This window comes from Lolium rigidum, chromosome 7 (genome assembly GCF_022539505.1).
Source record: "Lolium rigidum isolate FL_2022 chromosome 7, APGP_CSIRO_Lrig_0.1, whole genome shotgun sequence".
Taxonomy (NCBI): domain Eukaryota; kingdom Viridiplantae; phylum Streptophyta; class Magnoliopsida; order Poales; family Poaceae; genus Lolium; species Lolium rigidum.
The window spans coordinates 18151367-18175440 of record NC_061514.1 but is presented as its reverse complement, the minus strand read 5'-3'; the positions used below and the strand labels follow the sequence as shown (position 1 = coordinate 18175440).

The following is a 24074-nucleotide window of genomic DNA, read 5'->3' as shown; positions in this document are numbered from 1 at the left end:
CGTAAAAAATGAGTCTACGTAAAAAAATGTACATACTGCCTACAAAGTAGTATATATACTTCTAAAATAGTCATATATACTTCATACTACATGTACATACTTCCCGGTATGATAGATACTCTCTAGATTATGAGAAACACGTGTGGGTGTAACTACACCCGGGTGTAGTATGAATATGTCCTATATATATATATATATATATATATATATATATATATATATATATATATATATATATATATATATATATATATATATATATATGCACGAATGATATGTCCATGGTATGCCATGCGCGCATGCACACTAATTGTATATATATTATGAGGCAACTTAATCAAATGTGTTTTCATTCGAGAGAACTTGTCAAGATTCAAGTTAATTAATTTATTAGCGCTAATTATTTGGTCGTCTGCTTGATGCGCAATTAAGTGTCGTTGGCCTATATATATATGTAGTGTTTAATTAGGGTTTAGGTTTTAGGGTTAGCTAGCTAGGGTTTTAGGGTTAGGGTTAGGGTTAATTAGGGTTTAGGGTCTAGGGTTTAGTACGTGTTTAGGGTTTAGGGTCTAGGGTTAGGGTTTAGTGTTTAGGGTTTAGGGTTTAGGGTCTAGGGTTTAGGGTTTAGTGTTTAGGGTGTACGGTTAGGGTATAATTAGGGATTAGGGTTTTAGGGTTCAAGGTTTAGGGATCATCGATCGAGTGCACACACACATTAATTATTAGAGGCACCCACGCCTTTGCGCATAAAGTGCATGCGTATATATATAATATAAGTAAGTTTCTTGGCCACCAAAGATATATAGATCTAGAGAGAGATTGAAATATATTTAGGGTTGATGGTTTAGGGTTTAGGGTTCAGGGTCAAGGGTTGGGGTTTAGGGTCTAGTGTTTAGGGTTTAGGGTATATGGAGTAGTGTTTAGGGTTTAGGGTCTAGGGTTTAGTGTTTAGGGTGTTTAGGGTGTATGTTTAGGGTATAATTAGGAATTAGGGTTTTTGGGTTTAAGGTTTAGGGATCATCGATCGAGTGCACACACACATTATTAGAGGCACCCGCGCCTTTGCGCATAAAGTGCATGCGTATATATATAAGTGTATTTCTTGTCCACCAACGATATATAGATCGAGAGATAGAGATTGAAATCCCCAAGAATATGTTCAAATATACGCACACACATGAATTATTAGAGGCACCCGCGCCTTTGCGCATAAAGTGCATGCATATGTGTGTTGTTCTGGCCACCAACGATAGATCGAGAGAGATAGATAGATTAAAATCCCCAAGAATTAGAGGACCCCTTGCACAAGTGTTGGCCATCTATATATAATATGAATCCCAATAATGTTCATACATGATAGGGCATATGTGTAAAGCAATTTTTTTCTAGAACTTGTAAAGATTCAAATTTATCAGTGCTAATGGAAACTAGTGCACATTAGAGGACCCCCTCTTACACGTGTTGGCCATCTATGTATAGTTTGAATCCAAATAATGTTCATACATGATAGGCTATATGTGAATCAATTTTTTCTTCCAAGAACTTGTCAAGATTCAAATTTATCCGTGCTAATGGAAACTAGTGCGCACTAGACGAGCCCCTTGCGCAAGTGCTGGCCATTACATATAGTTTAAAACTCAAGAATGTTCATACATGATAGGCCATATGTGCAAAGGAATTTTTTTCCCGTGAACTTGTCAAAATTCAAGTTTATCGGTGCAAATGGAAACCAGTCCAAAAAATTACATAGAGGTCCAAGAGAACTAGACAATAACTAATAGGACCAGCAACTTTACAAAAAGGACCCCAAAACATATAGAAGAAAATCAATCGAGTCCTTCTGGACCGCACATCGATCTCTCGCTCCGCATCCTTTCCAAGCAACTCCGTCGCCGGGGACGCACCACTTGGGACGGTGTCGCCGGTAGTCGCCAGGACGAAGGAGAAGAAGGGCCTCAGCAACGACACACTGGCTCTGAGAAGGGCCGCTGAAAGGCCAAGATGTTCACGGGCAAGACGGATGACGCCGTCGTATGCCCCGAGCTTGTGAACGTTAGTAGCTTGACTTCCCCATTGACCAGATCTGAAGCACTGACCAAAGCAAGCCTCACCGTTAGCGCCATCACCTTGATGGCACCAGATCGGGGTTTGGCCGGCAAGATCCGCCGCATTCACCGTAGGCCGGATCCGAAGCCGATGACGAGATCCCCGACTCCATTGCGCCATTCTGCTCATGGGAAACACCTGGATCTAAGCTTACAACAACATGAACTCCCTCGGATCCAAATTAACCGACTCAACTTTGCTTATCTAAATATGGATGTATCCACACATGTTTTTACTCGAGATACATACACGTCTAAGGAAAGTTGAATCAATTAATTTAGTTCGGAGGGTGTACGATATACAGAGAGAAGTCGGCCTCGTCTCCGGCCGGCGAGGCTACCGGAGAGAAGGGGGAGAGGAGCCAGGGGAGTGGGAGAGACTCGAGAGAGAAAGAGAAGAGGAAGAAATGAGAGCTCCCTGGGGAAGAACATTATTTTTGTCGTTCTGCTCGTAGCTTGAAACTGAAAATTTCGGCCGCGCGCCAAATCATCCCGCCGCATCCATTCGAAAATCCCGTGACCAGTTTTACCCTTTTAACCCTGGTCCGGAAGCTACAACCCACCGACCATGGAGGGCTCATTCGGTAACAATGAAATATCTTGCCTAGATCTCGAACCCTCCCCACAGGCCCACCCACCCACCAACCATTCGCCCCATTAGCTCAAAAATACTCTCACACGCCAAAGCTCTGACTCTCTACAGTACTAGATCTGCTTCGCCGCCGGCATACTCCTCCACAGCATAGCCTTGATCGTGTTGGCTGTCCACCCACCTGATCCACTCCCCGCCGCCCTCGCCACCGACGGATCCGCTTCACCGCCGACCTCGCCACCGACGGATCTCGCTTCACCACCGACCTCGCCACCGACGGATCTGCTTCACCGCCGACCTCATCCACAGCGTAGCAATCAACGCCTTTCCTGTCTACGCACCGGATCCTCTCCAACGGAACCGTGTCTACTTCATCGCGGCCCCCCCTCCACAGAAGCCGATCTATTCCACCGACTACCTCGACGCATCGGCTGTATCAACTTCACCGAATCCCTTGCCAGCCAACCAGATCTGCTTCACTAACGCCCGCTTCTACTGAAACAGGGTCGACTCATCGTCTCCCGCGTTCGCCGCCACTGGAATGCAAGTTGCCGCCCCCGTCCACCCCACCGCAGCTTGGTTAGTACGCTGGCCCGTTAGATCGCGGTGTTTCTTTAGCCATGTTTTGTGTAGTTATTTGCAGATCTCATATGCCATTAAATTTCTTGATGTGTTACTTCGCATGAAGTTCGTTTAAATATTGTACAGTACCAAAGCATTATCCGGTCGCTACCATCCTGTTCATTCTACCGACACTCGTGTGCATCCACATATTTATAGGGGACCCATTCATTTGCTGCCAACTCGTTTTTGTACCGCATGCTATTCCTTTTATAGTCATGCTATGGGCATTTCCAATCTAGTTGTTCTTATACCACGTCATTAGCTCACCGCTAGCCGCTAGTCTGTTTTCTCGTGTCTCGCTATTCTTTTATCGCTTTTATAATCATGCTATGTGCATTTCCAATCTGCTTGCTCTTATACCTCGTCTTTAGCTTATAGCTATTTTTTTCCATGAATGCTCCTGTCGCACAGCTTGTATAGTTATTGTTGCGTGCATGTCTGGTCTTTGTATTATCGTAGACTAACTTGTCAATGTTATTTTTCCTAGGGATTGATCATGCGAACCACTTATTAGAATATCCAACATTAACAGCTGGGGACGCTAGGGAAGGTTGGAATCTGAGTTCTTGGTTGGTAACTTTGGCAGTTTACTTCCGTTATTATCTATAACCTATATGCATTGTTCCTTATGCAAGAGATAAACACTTGGAACCCCGCCATAGCAATGCCATCCATGCTTTACTATGTTTTCGCCTATTTGATATGCTTGTCTTGGAGCAATCTGCGAAGGTGATTTGAACCCGACATTTGGTCATTCTTAATGCCAGCTTACTTTATGTGGAAAACCTTGGCATTACCCTACTCTAAATCTGAATGTCTGAAATTCGTATCTCATGCAAAGCAACATCTAGTTGGTTTTAATCCGATATCCGGTAAATATTGGCTTATTCATTTGTCGACTCAAGTTTTTTGTTATTTGAAACCAGTCGACTTGGTCTTAAATGTGATATCTAAACACGGATTAAGGACAATGGAGCAGGAGGATTAGCATTCCACTTGTGGCTGAACCTAAAATGACAGGCATGTCGACCACGACTAGTGCACGCAAGATAAGGACTCGCAGCGAGCCGATATGTTCCGCTACATGTCGTTATCCGATCTCTACATTGCGTAATACATGTTTGAATAATTAATTGTTGTAACTATTTTTGCAATATTACCGTAATGCAGCTTTTAGTGAAGCAGATCATCATTAGAAGATAGTCGCCAAAGCGACCTCGTGCAACATTATGATGTAAGTCCGCTTAGTACAAGTTCCATACATTGTCTTATTTATGCAACTTGTTATTATCTTATATCTACATTGCATAATAAATGTTTGAATAGTTCACCGTTGTAACTATGTTTGCAATATTACTAGAATGCAGCTTGTAATGAAGAAGTCCTTAGTAGAAGATAGAGCGCAAAAAGGTTCCGCGTGAGCCTATGCAACGATATAATGTAAGTCTGCGCTTAGTACTTGTGACTATCTCATATCGACAATGCTTAATACATGTTGGCATAGTTCATCGTTTAACTCTTTTTGCATTATTATCAGAATGCAGTTCTGATGAAGCAATCTTCATTAGAAGAGAGGCCCACAAAAAGTTGTGATTTTTGTTCTGATGCATCCTCTCATAGCCGTCAACCTAGACCATTCTTTTCATCAAACAATGAACATCTCAAAGCTGTACTTTATAAAAGACATGGTATTGCTGCTTTAAGGTCTGTAGCTGATATGTTGACCAACAAGACACAAGATTCAATCAAGGCGATTGCCAAATGTCAACGTGTTATTGATGATGCTAATAGAAGTCCTCAATGATTCTATGTAATTTTTTTTATTTGGGCACATTAATTGCCTTGTAATTTTCCTATTTATTTTATTTGTGTATGTAATTGTGTGTATCATTGATATCAGATTTTAGGCTCATGAAATTTAATGCAAGTTGACTAGTCAAACAACCAGGGCCCTATAACAGATTGGGCCGGCCCATTAACAGTAGTGTGGGACCCACTTTCATTTTGGGCCGGCTCACTTACTCATCGGGCCGGCCCGTTAACAGGAAAGTGGGACCCACCTGTGCTTTTGGCCCGGCCCACTGTCTTGTTGGGCCGGCCCACTTGCTACAAGGTGGACCCCACATACTAAATGGGCCGGCCCTTTAAGAGGAAAGTGGGACCCACCTGCGTTTTTGGCCCGGCCCACTAGCGTGTTGGGCCGGCCCACTTGCTATATGGTGGACCCCACATACTAAATGGGCCGGCCCTTTAAGAGGAAAGAGGGACCCACTCGTGTTTTTGGCCCGACCCACTAGCGTGTTGGGCCGGCCCACTTGCTATATGGTGGACCCCACATACTAAATGGGTCGGCCCTTTAAGCTGGAAAGTGGGACCCACTGTGTTTTTGGCCCGCCCACTATCTTGTTGGGCCGGCCCACTTGCTATATGGTGGACCCCACATACTAAATGGGCTGGCCCATTAACGGAAAGTGGGACCCACTCGTGCTTTTGGCCCGACCCATCGGTTTGGTGGGCCGGCCCATTTGATCTAATGTGGACCCCACATACTAAATGGGCCGGCCCGATAGCGGAAAGTGGGACCCACATGCTAATTGGGCCGCCCAATAACTTCTTGGGCCGGCCCACTTGCTTTAAGGTGGACCCCACATGGTAAATGGGCCGGCTCGATAACATGAAAGTGGGTCCCACATGTTTTGTGGGCCGGCCTTTTGCTCGTTGACCGGTCAAACGAGTGCATTCGGCCCGGCCCACATGCTTAGTGGGTCGGCCCATTAATGTTTTGACCGATCAACCTTAGAGGTTAGGCCCGGCCCACGTAACTAATGGACCAGCCCAGCTATATAGTTGACCGGTCAAACTAAGTCAGCTGGCCCGGCCCGCAAACTTAATGGGCCGGCCCGCTTAAGACGTGGCAAGCCTCGGTTGGTCCTACCATCTACCACGGGGTTTCAGCGGTTAACGCCGTTAATCGCCGGCTAACGGCGTCCGCCACATGTCGGCTTGCATGACGTCGGCGATCAACGGGCTCCTGGAAACACTTCGCAACGGTCCGATTTTCCGTGGCGGAAGGGCGCCCAAGCGCGACGGACCGAAAAAATCGTCGTAGGACTTTGCTCGACGCAGTTTCGACAACAGAACCCATATCGTCGGGTTAGGCCCATAGGCGACGAAAAATACCCCTTAGCGGACGATTTTGAGACGTTGTCTATAAGAACTTTTCTTGTAGTGATTAGATGATCTTATTTGCATGTATCTTATTATGAACTGCCTAAGTGTTAGCCATAGCATGAGAATATTTACATCATATGAACAAATGTGTTCGTGAAAGTTCTTTTATCGCTCGATTGTTAATCGAATTGCTTGGGGACAAGCAATAAGCTAAGCTTGGGGGGAGTTGATACGTCCAAAACGTATATACTTTCCCGAACACTTTTGCTATTTTTTTGCCTCTAATTTGTGTATTTTGGATGCAACTAACACGGACTAACGCTGTTTTCAGCAGAACTGTTACGGTGTCTCGTTTTTGTGCGAAATCCAACTTTCGGGAAAATCCTCGGAATTTATACGAAAGGTCCTATTTTTCCGGAAGACTCACGGAGCCAGAAGGGCAAGTCAGGTGGAGGCCCGAGGGCCCCACACCCTAGGGCGGCGCGGCCCAGGAGGGGGGCGCGCGGCCCTAGCGTGTGGCCCCCTCGGCCGGCCTCCGACGCCCTCCTTCGGACTACTTATCGCCTTCAACCTAAAACGCACGGAGAGAAGTCGAAGTCGCCGAAACCCTCCGGAACGCCGCCACATCGCGAAACTCCGTCTCGGGAGCCGAAGTCTCCGTTCGGCACTCCGCCGGGACGGGAATTGGAGGAGATCATCGCCATCATCACCACCGACGCCTCTTCATCAACCAGCCATGTTTCCCCCATCCATGTGTGAGTAATTCCCCTGCTGTAGGCTGAAGGGGATGGTAGGGATTGGATGAGATTGGTCATGTAATAGTGTAAGATTGTTAGGGCATAGTGCCTAGTGTCCGTAATTGGTACTTTGATGATATTGTTGCAACTTGTTATGCTTAATGCTTGTCACTAGGGCCCGAGTGCCATGATCTCAGATCTCAACATGTTATTATTTCATCAAGATATTCATTGTTTATGGTCTTACCTGCAAGTTGTATACACATGTCGCTGTCCGTGAACCAATGGCCCCGAAGTGACGAAATCGGGACAACCGGAGGGGATGGTAGTGATGTGAGGATCACATGTGTTCACGGAGTGTTAATGCTTTGCTCCGGTACTCTATTAAAAGGAGTACCTTAATATCAGTAGATTCCCTTGAGGCCCGGCTGCCACCGGCTGGTAGGACAAAAGATGTTGTGCAAGTTTCTCATTGCGAGCACGTACGACTATAATTGGAACACCTGCCTATTGATTGCTTTGTACTTAGACACCGTTTTATTATTATCTGCAAATGCCCTGCTTGATTGTTACATGAGTTTCTCTCATCCATGCAACGCCCGTTATCCGTCCCCGTGACTACAGTATTTTAATCCTGATGTTTACTATAATCACTACCGCTGTCTCTGTTACTCCGTCGGTGTTATTTCACTCATCGCTATCTGCTATAAAGCTGTTACTACTCGATAAACTCTTGCGAGCAAGTCTGTTTCCAGTGCAACTGAATTGACAACTCCACTGTTAATGCTTTCAAGTATTCTTTGTCTCCCCTTGTGTCGAATCAATAAATTGGGTTTTACTACCCGCGAAGACTGCTGCGATCCCCTATACTTGTGGGTTATCACTGCCGATAGTGCGCCCTGTCAATGTTGCGAGCGGCGCATCCAGATCATTGGCGACATCCTTCCCTTTCGACAAGGAAATACACGTCAACCTCTATAGCAATGCAGAAGTACGAAAGACCTATACCTTTCCGAATTCTTCCGGTACATCGCCATGGCACGGTCGAACTAATCAAAGGAAGCGCAATGGATTATCAGATCATGATTAAATGAGGCGCTAAACTTGCGGTAGAATGAGGCGTACCGTATCACCGGCGTTTGTGTCGTTGTCGCCTCTGTTCTCGAGCTCGCAATGGTATCCATGGAACATGTTCACCGACGCTTGGATGATGGCCCAACGCGTCGACATTGCCTTTTAACTCATCTTCATTGGCATTATGCGGTAATCCTTGTCGACTAGCTTGCGCTCATCGAACTCTATCTTGATCCTCACCCAGTACTTCTCGTACTTTTGGTTGGCGCCGATGACCGAGTCGTGGCTCACCATCAACCACAACTAGTAGAAACATTGATCTTCCATAACCTTCCACTTGGGGCCTCGTGAGCCCGAGGCCGCCTTCTTCTTCATCTTCTTCCTCACGCCGGCTGCGTCAACCTCCACCAGATCCTCTGCATTCTCCGCGACATCCTCGTACTCGTCGTCCTCTTAGTCGCCGTCCTCTTCATCATCGTCGTCCTCGTCCTCCTCCGCCTTGTCCTCCCCCTCGTCCTCCTCGCGCGCTGCGTCCTCCTCCCCGAACGAACCACCGACACCCTCGAATTCGAGCCGACCCCTGCGGCCAGTGAAGGCAACGCCGTTCGCACAGGGGCCTGGCTGGCGCTGCGGCGCGTCGTACATCGGGGAGAAGAACAACGTGTTGGGGTTGAAGCCACCATGCGGCAGCGCATCCTCGTACCGCGACGACAAGTTCGGTGTCACGCACCCGGGAGTCGCCGATGCGGCCTCGTTGAAGAAACCGGGTGTCGACGGGGACGCCACTCCCGGAATGTAGACGATGGCCGATGTACTCTATGGGCTCGCGGTGGAAGCAACGTGACACGCAACCAACGCGGCCCCTCCGTCTTCTTCTCCTGCTCCACCACCCGCCGCCCTCTCCGCTCCACCGTCGACAACTTGCGCCGCAGGCAATCTTGCTCCCACCTTTCGTTGGTCCAGCCTTCCGGCTTTGTCCTCGCCGCCGACGCCTTCCGCGGCTTCACGAAGGGCGCCTTGGGCCCTTTCGTCGCTGCCTCCTTGCTCGGTGGCTTGGTGGCTGCTTTCTTGGCCGCTTTTTTGGGGCCTGTTGGAGGCGCCATGGATGGGAGAGGGTAGCGGCGGCGGGAGGGAGAGGGTACCGGCGGCAGGAGGGGAAATCCTGGGGCAGAAATGTGCTGGAGGGCGGGTTGTGGCGGGAGAGGCGTGATGTGGCGGGAGACTGATTAAATTTTTATGTGTCAATGACGCTCTGGCCCGCCACTCCCCGCCTCGCTTCTCACTGTATCCGATATGCCCGGAGCATCCCTGTGGACCGGGGACGAGCTCGGAGCGCCGAACACCGTATTAAACCGCGCCGGACTGAAAAAGTCTTTGAGACACGCGACTGGAAACACAATTATGTCGCACCCCAAAATCCTTGGAGAACAGTTGGAGATGCTCATACTCCCCGTACACCTGCGGCCTCCCTCTCCTCCCTACCGTTCTGGCGTTCCTTCCTACCGTGTGCGCTGACCATGCACGCAAGGTGCTCGACTTATTAGCCTTCCCTCTGCTCGTGTTCTGCTATCTGATTCTTGGTTGTCTGTAAGGAAGTACTAACAGTTAACAGCTGATCCGCTGTGCTTTCCATTGGTCAGGCTTGCTGATTTTCTTGCCTACAGTAGATCGAGGTCGACTGGGGAGTCGGGACGATGGCGGAGAAGCTGCCGTGCGCGGCGCCGTCGTGGTCAGACATCCCGCTGGAGCTGGCCGGCCTGGTGCTCCACCTCCTCCCCGCGTACGTCGACCGCGCCCGCTTCGGCGCGGTCTGCCCGCAGTGGCGCGCCGCTGCGCGGCAGCTCGCCGCGCCACCGCCGATGCCGCTGCTCGCTCTTCCCGACGGCACTTTCTACAGCCTCCCCTGCACGGAGCCCTTCCGCTTCGCCGGTTGCGGCTTCGCGGGGTTCAAGAGCGCCTGCGGTAGCTGGCTCGTCTTCCCTCGCCACGACGGATGCTTCCTGGTGAACCCGTTCTCCAGGGCCACTGTGAGGCTTCCTGCTTTGTCCAGCGTCCGTCCCAGTTGCCTCCCTAGCGGCGCTGGTTTTAAGCCTGTGGAACCCCTTACCCGCATATGGCCGCGCATCAAGAACAGGAAACACCAGCTGAACAAGCTAACGTTCTGCTCACCCAACCTTGTCGCTGCATTCGTCGACCGCCATGGCCGTGGTCAGATTCTAGTGTGCCAGCCGGGGGCTTCCTCGTGGTCGTCGGTTCCAGCCCACCACACATGCAAGGGGTTCCAAGACATGGCCTTCTACAAGGGCAAGCTCTACATGCTCTCTTACCACGAGCATCTCTCCGTCGTGGACATCAGCCAGGACCAAGCCACGGGAGATCCACAGGTTTCTCGAATCGTACGGGTCATCAACGGTAATCTCTTCCCTTGGTTCCTGCCCCAAAACAACATTTATGTCCATAAGAAGCTCTACCTGGTCGAATCACATGGTGGCGGTGGCGCGCTGGTAATGGTGCGCAGGCAGGTTTGCTGCCGATGGATGCTTGGTAGATACGTGGTTGTAAGCAATAAGTTTGATGTGTTTGAGGCTGGCCACCTCAAGCGCCCGACAGGCTCAGCTGGGTGGGTCAACAAGACGACCTTGGGGGATGATGACCAGGTTCTTTTTCTTGGCCGAAGGTGCTCCCAGCTGCTTGCTCCTGCCTCTCGGTACGGCTTGCTGGGAGACCGCATCTGGTTCTTGGATGACGATGAAGACTCTTTCAAAGGCTACTGTTACGAGGAGGAGGAGGCTTCCAACCGCGTCTATGATATGACTGCCCAGGTGGTCTCCTCTCCTCTGCCAACAGTCTCATGGAAGCGCCTTGACATGTGCCTTGCCACGTGGCTACTACCTCAAAACTCAACTTGAAGTGCACCAGTATCTAGTATGTACCTAGCCCTATGCGCAAGCTGTTGAAATGCATCAGCACCTTATTGTCTGAGCTCAATTACGGTTTTGGTTTTATTTGTGGTGACGAATTAGTATGAGCTTCATCATTCTGGACTTGTGATAAGGTCAAGCTGCCAACTTGTGATGCTTCAGAGTGACGAGGCATATGTACTCGCCTATCTGTTGCCGATTTTGTTTACCAATCAGCACTTAATTTTATGAATTATGGTTGTATATCATGACTAATGAGTAAGGGCTCCATGACCTTGGAGTTTTGTTCTGATCAAGCTGTGAACCTGCGATACTTGCTTGTGACCAACCAGTTGCAAGTGTGGTTTATGTTGATGCAGAAAAACTCCTGCAATATTGTCTTGACCTGGAAAACTGATGCCATCTTGTTGCTAAAGAGGGGAATAACACTCCATATTCATGTTTATGTGATTGAATGTGATCACTAGAGAGGAAAGATAACAAGTTTGAATATGGGTCCCCTTCTAGTTGTTATTAACACTTGTGGTATTTTTTTTCTACAACGTTGGAGGCTACCGAAGAAGGCAAAAAACAAAGAAACAAGAGAAGAACAAAAGAGAGAAAAAAAACAAAATATATACAAGACTAACATTCTGTCAACACTTGTGGTTTGTATACATTCAAGAAAAAATGTGTGTTTTGTATCTGTAGTGACTTAATGACTTTGCCCAATTTTGGAGGTCCCATAGAACCATGTGCTAGCTTTGTTTTTACAAATGAAAATTTTCTTTTCCTTATTTTTTTCGGTTAGTTATGAGTTACACGCGGCATCTCAAACCACTCAGCAAGTTGGCCAAAGAATCCCCACATCTCCTCCCCAAAGCAATGACTTCACAGACTCAATTCCAACAAAGGAAGAAATTTGGGAAACTCTTAAGGGTATGAAAAGGAATGCTTCACCTTGTCCTGATGGTTTCAATGTAGAATTTTATTTAGCCACTCGGGATTGGATAGGAGATGATGTGTATGCTATAATTCAAAAAAAATTCCACACTGGTGCTCTTCCTCCTCAATCAAATAAAACTCATATTGCTCTTATTCCAAAAAAGCTTATCTCTCAAGTGCCATCAGATTATAGACCTATTAGCCTTTGCAATGTTATTTATAAAATCATCACAAAATGTTTAGCAAACAGGCTAAAACATCATCTGCCAGATCATATTCACCCATCTCAACAAGCTTTCATTGAAGGAAGAAGAATTAGTGACAACATTATAATAGCCCAGGAAATCACTCACTCCTTTCAACTTTCTTCCTGGAGTCAAAAGGCTTTCATGTTAAAAATAGACCTAGCCAAAGCTTTTGATAGGTTGGAATGGAACTTCATTCTGTTGGCTCTTGCTCGTAAAGAGCTGCATGGTCATTTCATCAACCTCATTCACACTTGCATTTCGACCCCTTCTTTCTCTGTTATTATCGATGTGTAGTCTTATGAGAATTTCACCAGCTCAAGAGGAGTCAGAAAGGGTTGTCCCATCTCTCCTTATCTGTTTGTGTTAGCTATAAATGAATTATCCATTCAACTCCAACATAGTCTTGCTCAAACAAATTTAAATGGTATAACCCTTGGGCCAAACTGTCCTCCCATCCACTCTCTCTTATTTGCTGATGACTTATTAATTTGTGGTAATGCAACACAACAGGAAGGACTTACAATCAAACACATTCTCCAAAATTTCTGTCAACAATCAGGACAAATTCCAAATTGGGCAAAATCAGGTATTATCTTTAGCAAAGCAGTGGATAATAATACTCAGGCTCAGTTAAAAACTATTTTACCTGTCCCTGATATTAATGAAAGCTTTATCCACTTAGGGCACCCTTTGATTCTTCCAGCAAAAAATAGGTCCGAGGCTTACAATTTTGTTCTAGCTAAATTCAAATCAAAACTTTTGACTTACAAAGCAAAATCTCTCTCTCATGCTGCAAGGCTAGAACTTATTAAATCTGTTTTTTCTTCCATCCCTGTTTACTATATGTCCAATATCATTTTCTCCAAGAAATTTCATGCTAAACTTACTGCCATTGTTAGGAATTTTTGGTGGACTGGCATCAATGCTGACTCTGATCATAAACCCTTATGCCTAGCTGCTTGGAAAAACATTTGTGCTCCTATTATAAATGGTGGCCTAGGAATCAGAAACCTTAATGCTGTCAACCATGCTCTCATTCTCACATCTATTTGGAGAATAGCAGAAAACTCCCAGAGCCAAATTTATAAAATTCTCAAATCCAAATATTTCAATGACTCATCTATTTGGAGAGCTAAATCAAACATCCCAAAATTAGCATATTTGACTTCAGTCATAAAAACTCTCCCTCTCCTACAACAAAATTCTTTCTATCAAATCTCCCAAGGTAATATTTCTATTTGGAGCACTCCTTGGTGTAACTCTTGGGAAAATATTTATGATGATCTCATTATCCAAGACGCTCACTTCATTTATCCAGCCAAAGTTCAGGACCTTTGGATCCCTCACACAAAGAACTGGAATGTTCATCTTATAGACTCTCTTTTTCAAAGACCTACTGCAGATGCTATCAAAGAGGTCAAAATTATCCCCAATCATGAACCTGACATTCTCTGCTGGAAACTTACCCCAAATGGCAAATGTAACACAAAATCTGCTTATAAAACCTGTTTGCAGGCCCTTTTTGATGCAGGTTCTCCCAAACCAGTACCACCTGATGACACAACGCTTAAACTGCTAAACAAAGTATGGGAGAACAAGGAGTTGTTACCAAGAATCAAAACATTTGCTTGGAGAATCATGAGACGAGCCATTCCCACAGGAGAAAGAGCATCAAGGTACTCAAGGCATGTTTCTAATATTTGCTGCAGATGTGGTCTTCAGGAAAACGACATTCACTTGTTCTTTACATGCACCTTTGCTAGAGCTGCTTGGTTTCAGTCACCCTGGTATCTTAGGATGGACTTAATTACTCAAAATTCTCAGAATATTCATACCACTGTCTTACAGCTCTTAGCTTTAAATCACCCTCATGTTAACATTCAAAATATCTTTACTTTCCTCTGGTGTCTTTGGAAAATGAGAAATGAAAAAATGTTCAATAATCTAGATGGACAACCTAGTCAAGTAATCATAAGAGCAAATGCTTTGCTTAACAGCTTACAAATTCATAATGCATCTGCTATACCTGACAAAAGACATGAAACTCCTCTGGAACTGTTATACTCTGGCCCAAGAATCTTTGTTGAAGCAGCCTGGAAAAAGCAACCAAATGGACAATCCGCTAAAGCAGGAGTTGGAATTCACATCACCTGGGAACAGGGCCAACACATAACTGATGTCTTCATTTCTGCCAAGACAGCTCCAGTTTCTTCGCCAATTCAGGCGGAGGCGGAAGGGCTTCTCATTGCAGCTAACATTGCTTCTTCTCTTCTTTTGCAGGATCCTTATTTCTTCACGGATAATCTGAGTCTAGCAAAAGCAGTGCAGGCGCATGGAGGTACAGATCCAAATGTCTTATTGGAAATTAGAAGACACGCTGTGCAGTTTCAGGAATCAATGCACCTGCTTCGTCCAAGGATTTTTCACGTCAAAAGATCTCTGAATATTCTGGCTCACAAGTGTGCTCAACAGGCCCAGTTTAGAGCGGCCCCAATGGCCCAAATACTAACTACCCATTAGCCCAATATACGAGCACCCACAGAGGACTCTCGTCTTCTCCATCGCCGGGGCAAATCACGCCGCCGTCGCGCCCCATATCATGTCTCCGCGGTTGTGACCACGCTCTATAGGGACCTCGGTTTCATCGTTCGGCGGTTACTTCGGTCTCAAGTTGAGTAAAGCCTCACCTTCCTAGGGAATTCTTTTCTCGCAGCGAGGGTTTGGTGCCCTACACAGTGCTCCGCAGCAGATGTAAAGTACCTATGCATTTATGCAGCCTCTAGAGTTTCCAGGTCCTGATTTGAGTTATCTTAGATCGAGAAGCTATCTGTATGTTTCGCAAAAAAAAAGAGAAGCTATCTGTATGGTCAATGTTCCTGCTCCTTTCATGTTTTGCCCCCAAATTAACTGGCTAGGCAGAGGCACTATAGCAAAAATAGGTTAATATATTGAACAGTTTTTTTTATGTAGTTTTAAGTGTAAACAGAGCAAAAAACCATACAGGGTCTATCACAAAAGGTCCAGAGAGCTGTTAGTTCATGTTTTGGGGAAGAGCTTAGCTTGGTTTTGCTGAGCATGGGATAATTTAGTCGAAGTCCTGATTTTCCTTTTGTGCAAAACTGAAATTTGCAGCAGGAGGACCCATGGCGATGGAGATGAGAGCCCGGGAACCTGTACACATGTCGGAGGACCTGACTCGGGCAATTGCACCTTATGCCGCCACCCTGCATGATTCGTTCCTCCACTCCCATTGCTCCTCATGTTTCAGGAAGTTACCATCTCAACCTCCACATGGTTTATCTTGTATGACCTGTGGCTCTGTTCGATACTGCTCCTCAGGCTGCTTAGGCTCGGATTGTGAAGTGCATTTATCTTCTGGTGAATGTTGTTTTTTTGCGGACCACATCAAGATAGCATCTCCCTCCTTTCTTACCGAAGGCACGAGCGATCCCCGTGCTGCTCTTCGGCTTCTTTATTTGCTTGAGATACATGGTATTGTTTCGTATGATTCAGTTAACCAGGCCACCAGAATAGGTGGGCTTTCAGCCAGTGGCATTGGGGAAACCCTGGGAGAAGGCGGGGAGGTTGCCGAGAGGATATTGGAGGGAAGCATGCTGATGTCATCTGCCAGAAAAATGAGGACGCAAATTTCTGTTGTTTCTGCCAATGGTCTGACAGTAGAGACAGTGGCATTATGGGCAGTGATGATCAACAGTGTTGCGGTGCAGATTAGTGAAGGGCGGGATCTGGGGATCGCAGTTTATGGACCTAGTTTTTCATGGTTCAATCATAGTTGCTTTCCGAACGCTTCTTATCGTTTTGTATTGGCTCCACGCGATGAAGATTATGCTTCAGACAAATCAGAATACCCTGCAATCCCTGCTAGCAAAGAAGTAGCAGCAGATGTGGTAAATAAGATCAAATGATAGTTCTATATATTCAGCATTTTCTTAACTTCTGCTTGCACAATATCAATAGGGAAAAGAATTTAGTACTTTGCTTATCATTATCATATCTCAGTGTAGAGTAAGTTATTCGGTGTCTTTATTGGTTGCAGTGGCATGCTTGGCAGTTTGAAGATCATTCTACTCATGGTACTTCTTTCATGTTCATTTATGGTGCAATGTGAGAGGAATTTTTTGGAACTCTTACCCTGACTCTCTTTAGCACTCGGCAAATATGGCCAAGAATTGTTGTTCGCTGCACAAAGCCCATCAACAAGGGTGATGAAGTTTGCATAACATATATTGATCTTCTCCAGACCAGGGTACTGCTTTCTTGCTAAATCCTAGTTTGCACGAGTTTCGCGATGTTAGGAAGTCAACAGCCTTAGTGTATTATTGGTTTGGCGGTTTATTTTTTCCTTGTAACTAGCACAATGGCCCTCGCAAATCTGAGGGTGACATCTTGCTCTTAAATTCTTTATTCTATTTTTTGTAAAATTATTTATAATCATGTATATCCATATTATGTCATAGTGTGGTATAATGTGGTATGGTTTGGTAGCCCCAAAGATATTATGCAAGTAAAATATCACATATCCATGTAACATTTTTAGCCGCCTTTACTTTGTATATGAATCATGGTTGTTCCATTTCAAAAATATCACACTAATGGTTGTATGTCTCGTTTGTGTGTGATACTATATCTAGACATAAAATTAAAGTTACCTCGCTATGTATCTCATATTGTTTAATGCTATTAAATGAACTATTTACGGTGAAAAGTAGAATTTTATTTTCAATTGGGTGTAATCTATATATTTCTTCTAAGATTCTAAACCTATTGATCAAAATTCTTGGTTACTACTAACTTACTATCTTCCTATTGTTATCAAACTCATAAGTCTCAACTTCTCTTTACAGGATGCAAGGCATTCAGATCTTTGGTCAAAGTACAAATTCATTTGTTCTTGCAAGCGCTGTACTTCATCACCAGAACCATATGTGGACTTTCTTCTGAATGTAAGAGACAAACTCTGGATAAAACGTTGTCATTATTTGCTCGCAATCCAGCATGCACTTTATATGTTTGATGTTTGAGGATTGTAAGGAAACTTACAATGATTAGCTGCTCTGCCATGGATGAATATGTCTCCTAACTTGTCCCGCATATAACTTACAAATAAACTGTATATTGATCAGTGACTAACATCAGTGGTTTCTATTGCATACACTAAGCTAGCAAACTTTTGCTACATAGTTGCGTATGTCGCAGGTTGTTAACATTTTATGCTTAAACTAGCAAATTCTCCTTTGCAGAGAAAAATAAGACATTATATTTTATATTTTCTGCAAACTGACATGGTATTCTAATCAGTGTGATTTTAGGAACTTGAATTCACCAGAGGATGTTGCTATGTCAGCAGCAGTGGAGGATTTGAATGATATCTTACAGCAGGCAATCTCTTTATACTCATTGGATGATGACCCTAAAGCTTGCTGTGATATGATTGAAACCATGCTTTCCAAAAATTTGATGGGTGATTTGCAGCAAGTGGAATATTCACAAACAAGAGATATACTTCATCCTCTTCACCATATATGTCTTGGAGCTTACATGGCACTTGCCTCTGCTTACCGTTTTCGTGCCCTAACAGCAAACACCGAGGGAGAAAACGGTGCTGCTTCTTTCGAAATGACCAAAGCTGCAGCAGCTTATTCATTTGTTCTTGCAGGAGCCACACACCATTTATTCTTATCTGAATGCTCCTTTCTGCTCCCACTGTCACATTTTTTGTTAAGCACCGGACAGTCCATGTTGGATTTTGTTGAATGCATAAAGGGAGAGACAAGGAAAAATGTATCTGAAGCTAAGTTCGGCTTTGCTTCATGGTTCACAGTGTCAGAAAAACGTGATTCCATGCAGTACAATAAATTCAGATCAACTTGTGAAGAGTTCGGCCAGCGCATGTTATCATTATCATTGCAGTGCTGGCCATTTCTTGCCCAAAGCTCACCTTGTTTGGAAAAGATAAAGAACCCTATAGACTTCAGTTGGCTTGGGACAGCAATATTTCAGTGTATCCATCTCTCCAAGGAAGATTCTGCCAACCTTTCTTGTACAGACAGGCTACCAGTTAACATTGAGAAACAGAAGGGATGTATTCTCAGTTTAGCTATTTGCTGCATCACCTTTTGCAAGTATCTTGCAAGCATATGCTATGGTCCACAACATTATTTGGCTAATCATGCTAACGATCTGCTTGAAGGAATTGGTCTTGCACAATGACTTTTCTGAGGTGGCTCATAAGATGTAACCTCCAGTAGGCCAGGAGTTGATGTTTGATGTTCTCCGTCGTTATTTAGGGCTGTGGAGCTTATTTCCGAAATGTGGCTGTAGAAACAATTTTTTGTTTTCTGTCTATGTAATCATAGTTCATATTTTTGTTTATTCTGATGAACAAGCTTGTAACAGTGAGATTTATGGGAAAAGTCCCTCTCTTTGCTGGTTTTAGTTTTACTTAAGATTCCTGACTGCATAATCATGTAGTAATATAATTGTCTCAAAGTGATATGGAATATTAGGTGATCCCTGGACAATTCTATTGGTAACATCTCTCATTATGCAAAAGTATCCCACACATTATTTTACAAACCGATCTTGTTTATAGCTAATGGAAGAATCATCATCACTCTGGGCCGTGAAGGTTTCCACTTCAAGCAAAGGTGCAAACAAAGCTTTAATATTCACTAATTTAGTTGGAGGTGGTTATTGGTGATTGGGGATGCTCCCAATTCATAGATTGTGATGTCTGCAGTGTAGTCCAGAACCATGTCATCTAGCAATAACTTGAGATATTTTCTACTGTATTTTATTTGTGAGAAACAGATGTACTTTATTTTTTGGTCACAGGTATGTCTTGGTTCAGTGAACTGAAAAAAAATAATTTGCCGCTTTGATCAAGATATACCAGTTTTTCTATGTGTGCCAAAACGGTTGAATGAAAAATGCTAATGGTAAATATTCCTCAAGTGAGAAGAGTTCTTTTCATACTTACGTCACGTGGTGACAACCAATTGATAATTCTAAAACAGACATGTCTCAACACAACTGAATGAAATGAGCTCACTCCATGAAGATACTGCCTTACTGGTGACTAGTAACACCTGCAGCTTTTATGGATTGTTTGTGTCAGCTGAATATGTTTTTTTTTTCATTCTTTCCCCCCATTTACAATCTCCGTATGATTAAGGTACTTCTAATCTAGCATTTCTTGCAGGGATGCACCTTTTGTTTGCCTAATCGCACCAGCGAATTGTGTAAACACATAAATGACGGATCTTTGTGATGCCAGCACAGTTCATGAAACTCATTTGCTGCTTTGTCGCCTGCTCAGTCTCATACGAACCAACTTCATACAAGTGAAGGTAACCTGCTGCTAAATTATTGAACTCAAAGTGTCTATACTTTTGAGGACCTATCTTGTCATGACTAGTTAATTTCATGTTCCTCTGAAAAGTTGCAACTAATCTTTCTTTTATAGCAATTCTTTTCTGCCACCAAGCGAGAGTGTGCCTGAAGTTCACTTGCTGTCTGAAGTTCCAGCGGCAGCGAGAGCCCGTGCCTGCTTCGTCTTGAACTCGACCATCCTCGCAACGTCCGGCAAGACGGCCTTGGCGACGTCGAGCTCGTCGAAGCGTACCATCCACACGGCGAGTAGCGGGGTCCTGGCAGGGTCAAAGATCCTTGTCCCGGACATCACCTCTGCCGCGTGCGCCCACGTGAGCAGGCTCCCCAGCATGACGTCCACGAGCCCGATGCGGTCGCCACCGAAGAAGCCACCCTCCCCCTTTGAGCACTCCCTCAGGGCTCCCTCCAGGGTCTCCACCGCGGCGAACGTCTGCTTCAGCCCCTCCGACTTCTCCTCCTCCGTCCTCCCCCTGAACGACCGCACCCACGGGATCACGAGCTGCATAAACCCACACCACATCATTTCAGCTTTCAGATGCACAGTCGTCGGTTGATGTCTAACCTTCTCATCGATGTAGGCGGCCCAGAAGCGAGCGACGGCGCGCTCGTGGGGCTCAGAGGGGAGGAGCGAGGGACCGGTGCCGGCGAAGGCCTCGTCGATGTACTGCATGATGATCACGGACTCGCACACGGGAGCGCCGTTGTGGATGAGCACCGGCACCTTCTTGTGCACGGGGTTGGAGCGGAGGAGCAGCTCGCTCTTGTTGCATAGGTCCTCCTCCACCTCCGTGTAGCTCAGGCCCTTGAGGGTGAGGGCGAGCTTCACCCTGGTGGCGAATGGACTCAGCCATGAGCCCAGCAGCTTCAGCTCGTCACCTCCGGCCATCTTCTGCTTGATTTGTGTGTGGTGTGAAAGTTGAGTTAGTTCTAGCTTGTGCAGGTGGGATATGGTGGATCAGAGATTCAGAGCAACTTGAATTGTGTAACCGTCTAAGCTCCGTTGGGACTTGGACTGGGGTATTGAGGCAGCTGCAATTGACCAGTCCTCCACTATGCTTTGCTCATGGTACCGAACAACTCTCTAGAAAATCACAGTTAGAAAATACATGGCCACACCGATCAATGTTTCGCTGATAATCTTATTAATGAACTCCATAATTACCCTATATTCTGGGTTTAGTTAAAGTCGGACTTTGTAAGGTTTGACCAATAATACATAGAAGATCTATAATATCAAGTAGTACATATAACATTAAAATACATTTTATGATAACGCGACTAATATTTATCTTTTATTATACTCTGTATATGTCTTTTTTTTTCTTATATACTCGGTCCAAATTTTCGAAGTTTCATTTTAACTAAACCCAGTATACATGGTAATTATGGAGTATCTCCCAAGGACCATGTCCGATAACCAACAAAACGGAGTAGATGCCAACCACAATGCGCGAGTTGCTTGACACCGACCAGATGTACTCTTCTGGCCTGAAATGTGCGGAAAAGATCGTACCATCATAGATACAATTTTATTTGCTAAATTGATAAGCGTAAAGAAAATATACTAATGAAGGAATACGAGGATGCCACGAGCTAGAGGTACTTATACAATCACTAGTAGAAAAACGTCCATGCGTACCGGTTCCAGAGGGGCATTCGTACCGGTTTTGCAACCGGTATAAAACTTCCGGCACTAAAGCCCCCCCCCCCTTTCGTACCGGTTGCTTACGAATCGGTATAAAAGGGGCCTCCACGTGGGCCACCAGGAGAGCTCAGGGCTAAGGATCTTTGGTACCGGTTGGTAATACGAACCGGTACCAAAGGTTCCCCCCGCGGCAGGGAATTTGCCCAAATCTCTGCCGCGGCAGAGAATTGGCTTTTTAGGGTTTTGGAGAGGTTTAGGGATATCGGTTTGTTTCATATCGCGTCGATGCACCAGAAACGCGTTTGGGTTTAGGTAGTACATGAAGATCAAGATGATGCATAGCAAGTTGGTGCATATAATATAACACACATGTTATTGCATAAGATTGCAAATTAAGTAGCACTATGCATGAAGATCGATCTTCATGCATAGTGGTGCTCTCCGAGGCGTACTCTATATATGTCTATTACATGTAGCATAGTGGTACTCTTCGAGTCAACTATATATGTAACATGTACATCTTCATTCATAGTGGTGCTCGCGAGTTGTGGTATGACGTCCCGAAGGAAAAATCCCGCCAATTCCTCGCCTATTGCTATGAAGCGGTCATCGATTGAGAGCTTGTTCCGCTTTCTTGCCAACTATAAAAGAATAAGATACAAATGAATACATGAAACAACTATTACTGAAACTCAGCACAACTTATGATAACAAAACAAATTTGTGAAGATTGTTTTTGTACCTCTTTATTTCTTTCATTATTCGTTCTCTCGTTGACAATTCTGCGGATGTACTCGCAAACGAAGAATCCACAGAGATCGGTCCCCGGAGGTTGTTGCGGGCATTTCTTTACAAGAATATAATTCAATCAAACAATAGTCAAGTATGATAATTAAAAGGTGTGTGGACCTAGGTAGTACTACTTACTTTCGCACGCCATCGCAGCTTCGGTGTCCATTCACGGGACGTATCTTCCTTGATGAAAGTTTGCCATACGCTGCTCGACAAAAGAAAATGCATAAAAGAGTCATCAATTAGTTCAAAGCAGGAAATTAACGAAACAAACCGATAAGAATTAAAATTACCTTCCGAACATTAAAAAACAAGACACGTATAGATCCTTTTTTTGCTTAGTGAGTCCAAGACTTCAACTTCTCCAATTTCCAAATTGATGACGAGAAGAATAAAGTGAAATCTACGCACGTTTCAATATGTAGTGTCATATACATAAGTCATTAGTTAAAATTTTGACATACGGTGAGCAAAATATAATGTGTTATAAGACAAGTAAGACTCACTCGAGTTGTAAGGCCAAAGTATTAGCTTTTTGTCACGTTGTCGCTTCAAAAACCTTAGCAAAGTCTGCGGTGTATCCTTGTTATAGAGGGGATTCTCTATGGTTTTGACATGCATTGTGTTCGGGTCAATGAACCCAATGTCCGTGATATCGTCCCTTTTGCATTCGAGCATCTTCGATCTGCATAATATAGCGCACAAAAGATTATAATCTGCAGACAATGAACGACTTCTCAAATTAAATAAATAAATCACTTACGGACAATAGCAATCGATGATTGATTTGTCGAGGGCCCGGAGATTGTATAACCGAAAGAGTTCGGCGAAGTCAACGTTCACACGAGTACTCCGGAAGTAGTGCTCTTCCCTAACTCGCACCATGATAGTCTGGATCCCTTCCTTTGAGGCCTTAAGGTACCACGAATGCAAGTTACGCATACATGTTGGTACCTTCCTGAGATTCTCGACCAAATCTTTCCCTTGAACAAACTGATATGCTCGTTCAGCTAAGGCGTAATCGGTTGCGTCTTGTCGAGAACTTTGAACGGTCTTCCCGTCAAACACCTTGAGAGGGCGACCGATTGAACGGGTTTTTGTCCGAGCTGGTAGACACTGTGTATCCCTTTTATCTCCCGATACCCGATTGAACGGGTTTTGTCGCCTCGATCATCTTGTCATACGACCTTTCAATAGAACGCGCATAGTCGGATAGCGGCGATGGTACGAGGTCATATAGATTATCAACGGTACGCACAACTTTCTCCCGATCTAGTGTCTTCTCGAAAGGTATCTACGGCACTTTCGGTTGCAAAAAATTTCTTCACCTCGGCCTGAACGGCCTCCGCGTTTTCCTGCGGAGTTTTTTCCCAAGGTAACTTCTCGAGGAGGCGGCAGTTGTTTCTCCTTTCTAGCTTTCTTCCTAGGCGGCGTACAGTTCCGCTTAACGGACGCTGTCTTACGCGGAGGATCTCGAGATGGTGGACTCACGCTGGGGTCCCTCTCAGGTAGGTGTGGACTTGGCTGCTCACCAGGACTGCCACCAGGAGGAGTCGATTATATTTGCTGCTCATGTGTAGGAGTCGGTGGCCTTTGCAAAAGGACGACGTACTTCTTCGGCCATAGGGCGAAACCGTGCTTGACATCGGCCAGTGTCCTCTCATCTTCACCTCTAGGAATATCAAGCTCCACTTTTTCAAAACCCGAAACAACTTCATCCACCCCGACACGAACACAACCAGGTGGAATGGGCATATGATGGTGCATTGCTCCATCTTCACTTGGGTACACATAGCCGACCGCCACCTTAACAGACGCGGTCCTGATT

The 24074-nt window shown here is 45.2% G+C and overlaps 3 protein-coding genes across 6 annotated transcripts; 2 read left to right on the top strand and 1 right to left on the bottom strand.

The window, feature by feature from the left end:
• Positions 1 to 9997: 9997 nt before the first annotated feature.
• LOC124670980 lies at positions 9998 to 11212 on the top strand. The gene has a single exon (XM_047207436.1). It carries the CDS (start codon positions 9998 to 10000, stop codon positions 11210 to 11212), a length of 1215 nt encoding a protein of 404 aa, XP_047063392.1.
• Positions 11213 to 14928: 3716 nt separating this feature from the next.
• On the top strand, positions 14929 to 18950 carry LOC124674731 (protein SET DOMAIN GROUP 41-like). Of its 4 annotated transcripts, none has more exons than XM_047210779.1 (6): positions 14929 to 15066; positions 15532 to 16304; positions 16454 to 16490; positions 16564 to 16663; positions 17262 to 17360; positions 17716 to 18950. In XM_047210779.1, exons 2-4 carry the CDS (start codon positions 15540 to 15542, stop codon positions 16635 to 16637), a joined length of 876 nt encoding a protein of 291 aa, XP_047066735.1. In that variant the 5' UTR covers positions 14929 to 15066; positions 15532 to 15539; the 3' UTR covers positions 16638 to 16663; positions 17262 to 17360; positions 17716 to 18950. The 4 variants fall into 4 exon arrangements, with proteins under 4 accessions (XP_047066735.1, XP_047066734.1, XP_047066736.1 ...); XM_047210778.1 differs by having other exon boundaries at positions 15529 to 16304; XM_047210780.1 differs by lacking the exons at positions 17262 to 17360; positions 17716 to 18950 and having other exon boundaries at positions 15529 to 16304; positions 16417 to 16590.
• A 771-nt stretch (positions 18951 to 19721) lies between these two features.
• LOC124675795 (probable glutathione S-transferase GSTU6) lies at positions 19722 to 20809 on the bottom strand. Its single transcript, XM_047211868.1, has 2 exons — positions 20372 to 20809; positions 19722 to 20308 (listed from the first exon to the last, which is right to left on the bottom strand). The coding sequence occupies exons 1-2, from the start codon at positions 20693 to 20695 to the stop codon at positions 19922 to 19924; spliced, it is 711 nt and encodes a 236-aa protein (XP_047067824.1). The 5' UTR covers positions 20696 to 20809; the 3' UTR covers positions 19722 to 19921.
• Between the last annotated feature and the right edge of the window lie 3265 nt (positions 20810 to 24074).

Coding starts and splice junctions, on each gene's coding strand:
- LOC124675795 (XM_047211868.1), bottom strand. CDS start 20,695: ATGGCCGGAGGTGACGAGCTGAAGCTGCTGGGCTCATGGCTGAGTCCA. Junction 20,309..20,371: donor CCGCCTACATCGATGAGAAG/GTTAGACATCAA, acceptor GGGTTTATGCAG/CTCGTGATCCCGTGGGTGCG.
- LOC124670980 (XM_047207436.1), top strand. CDS start 9,998: ATGGCGGAGAAGCTGCCGTGCGCGGCGCCGTCGTGGTCAGACATCCCG.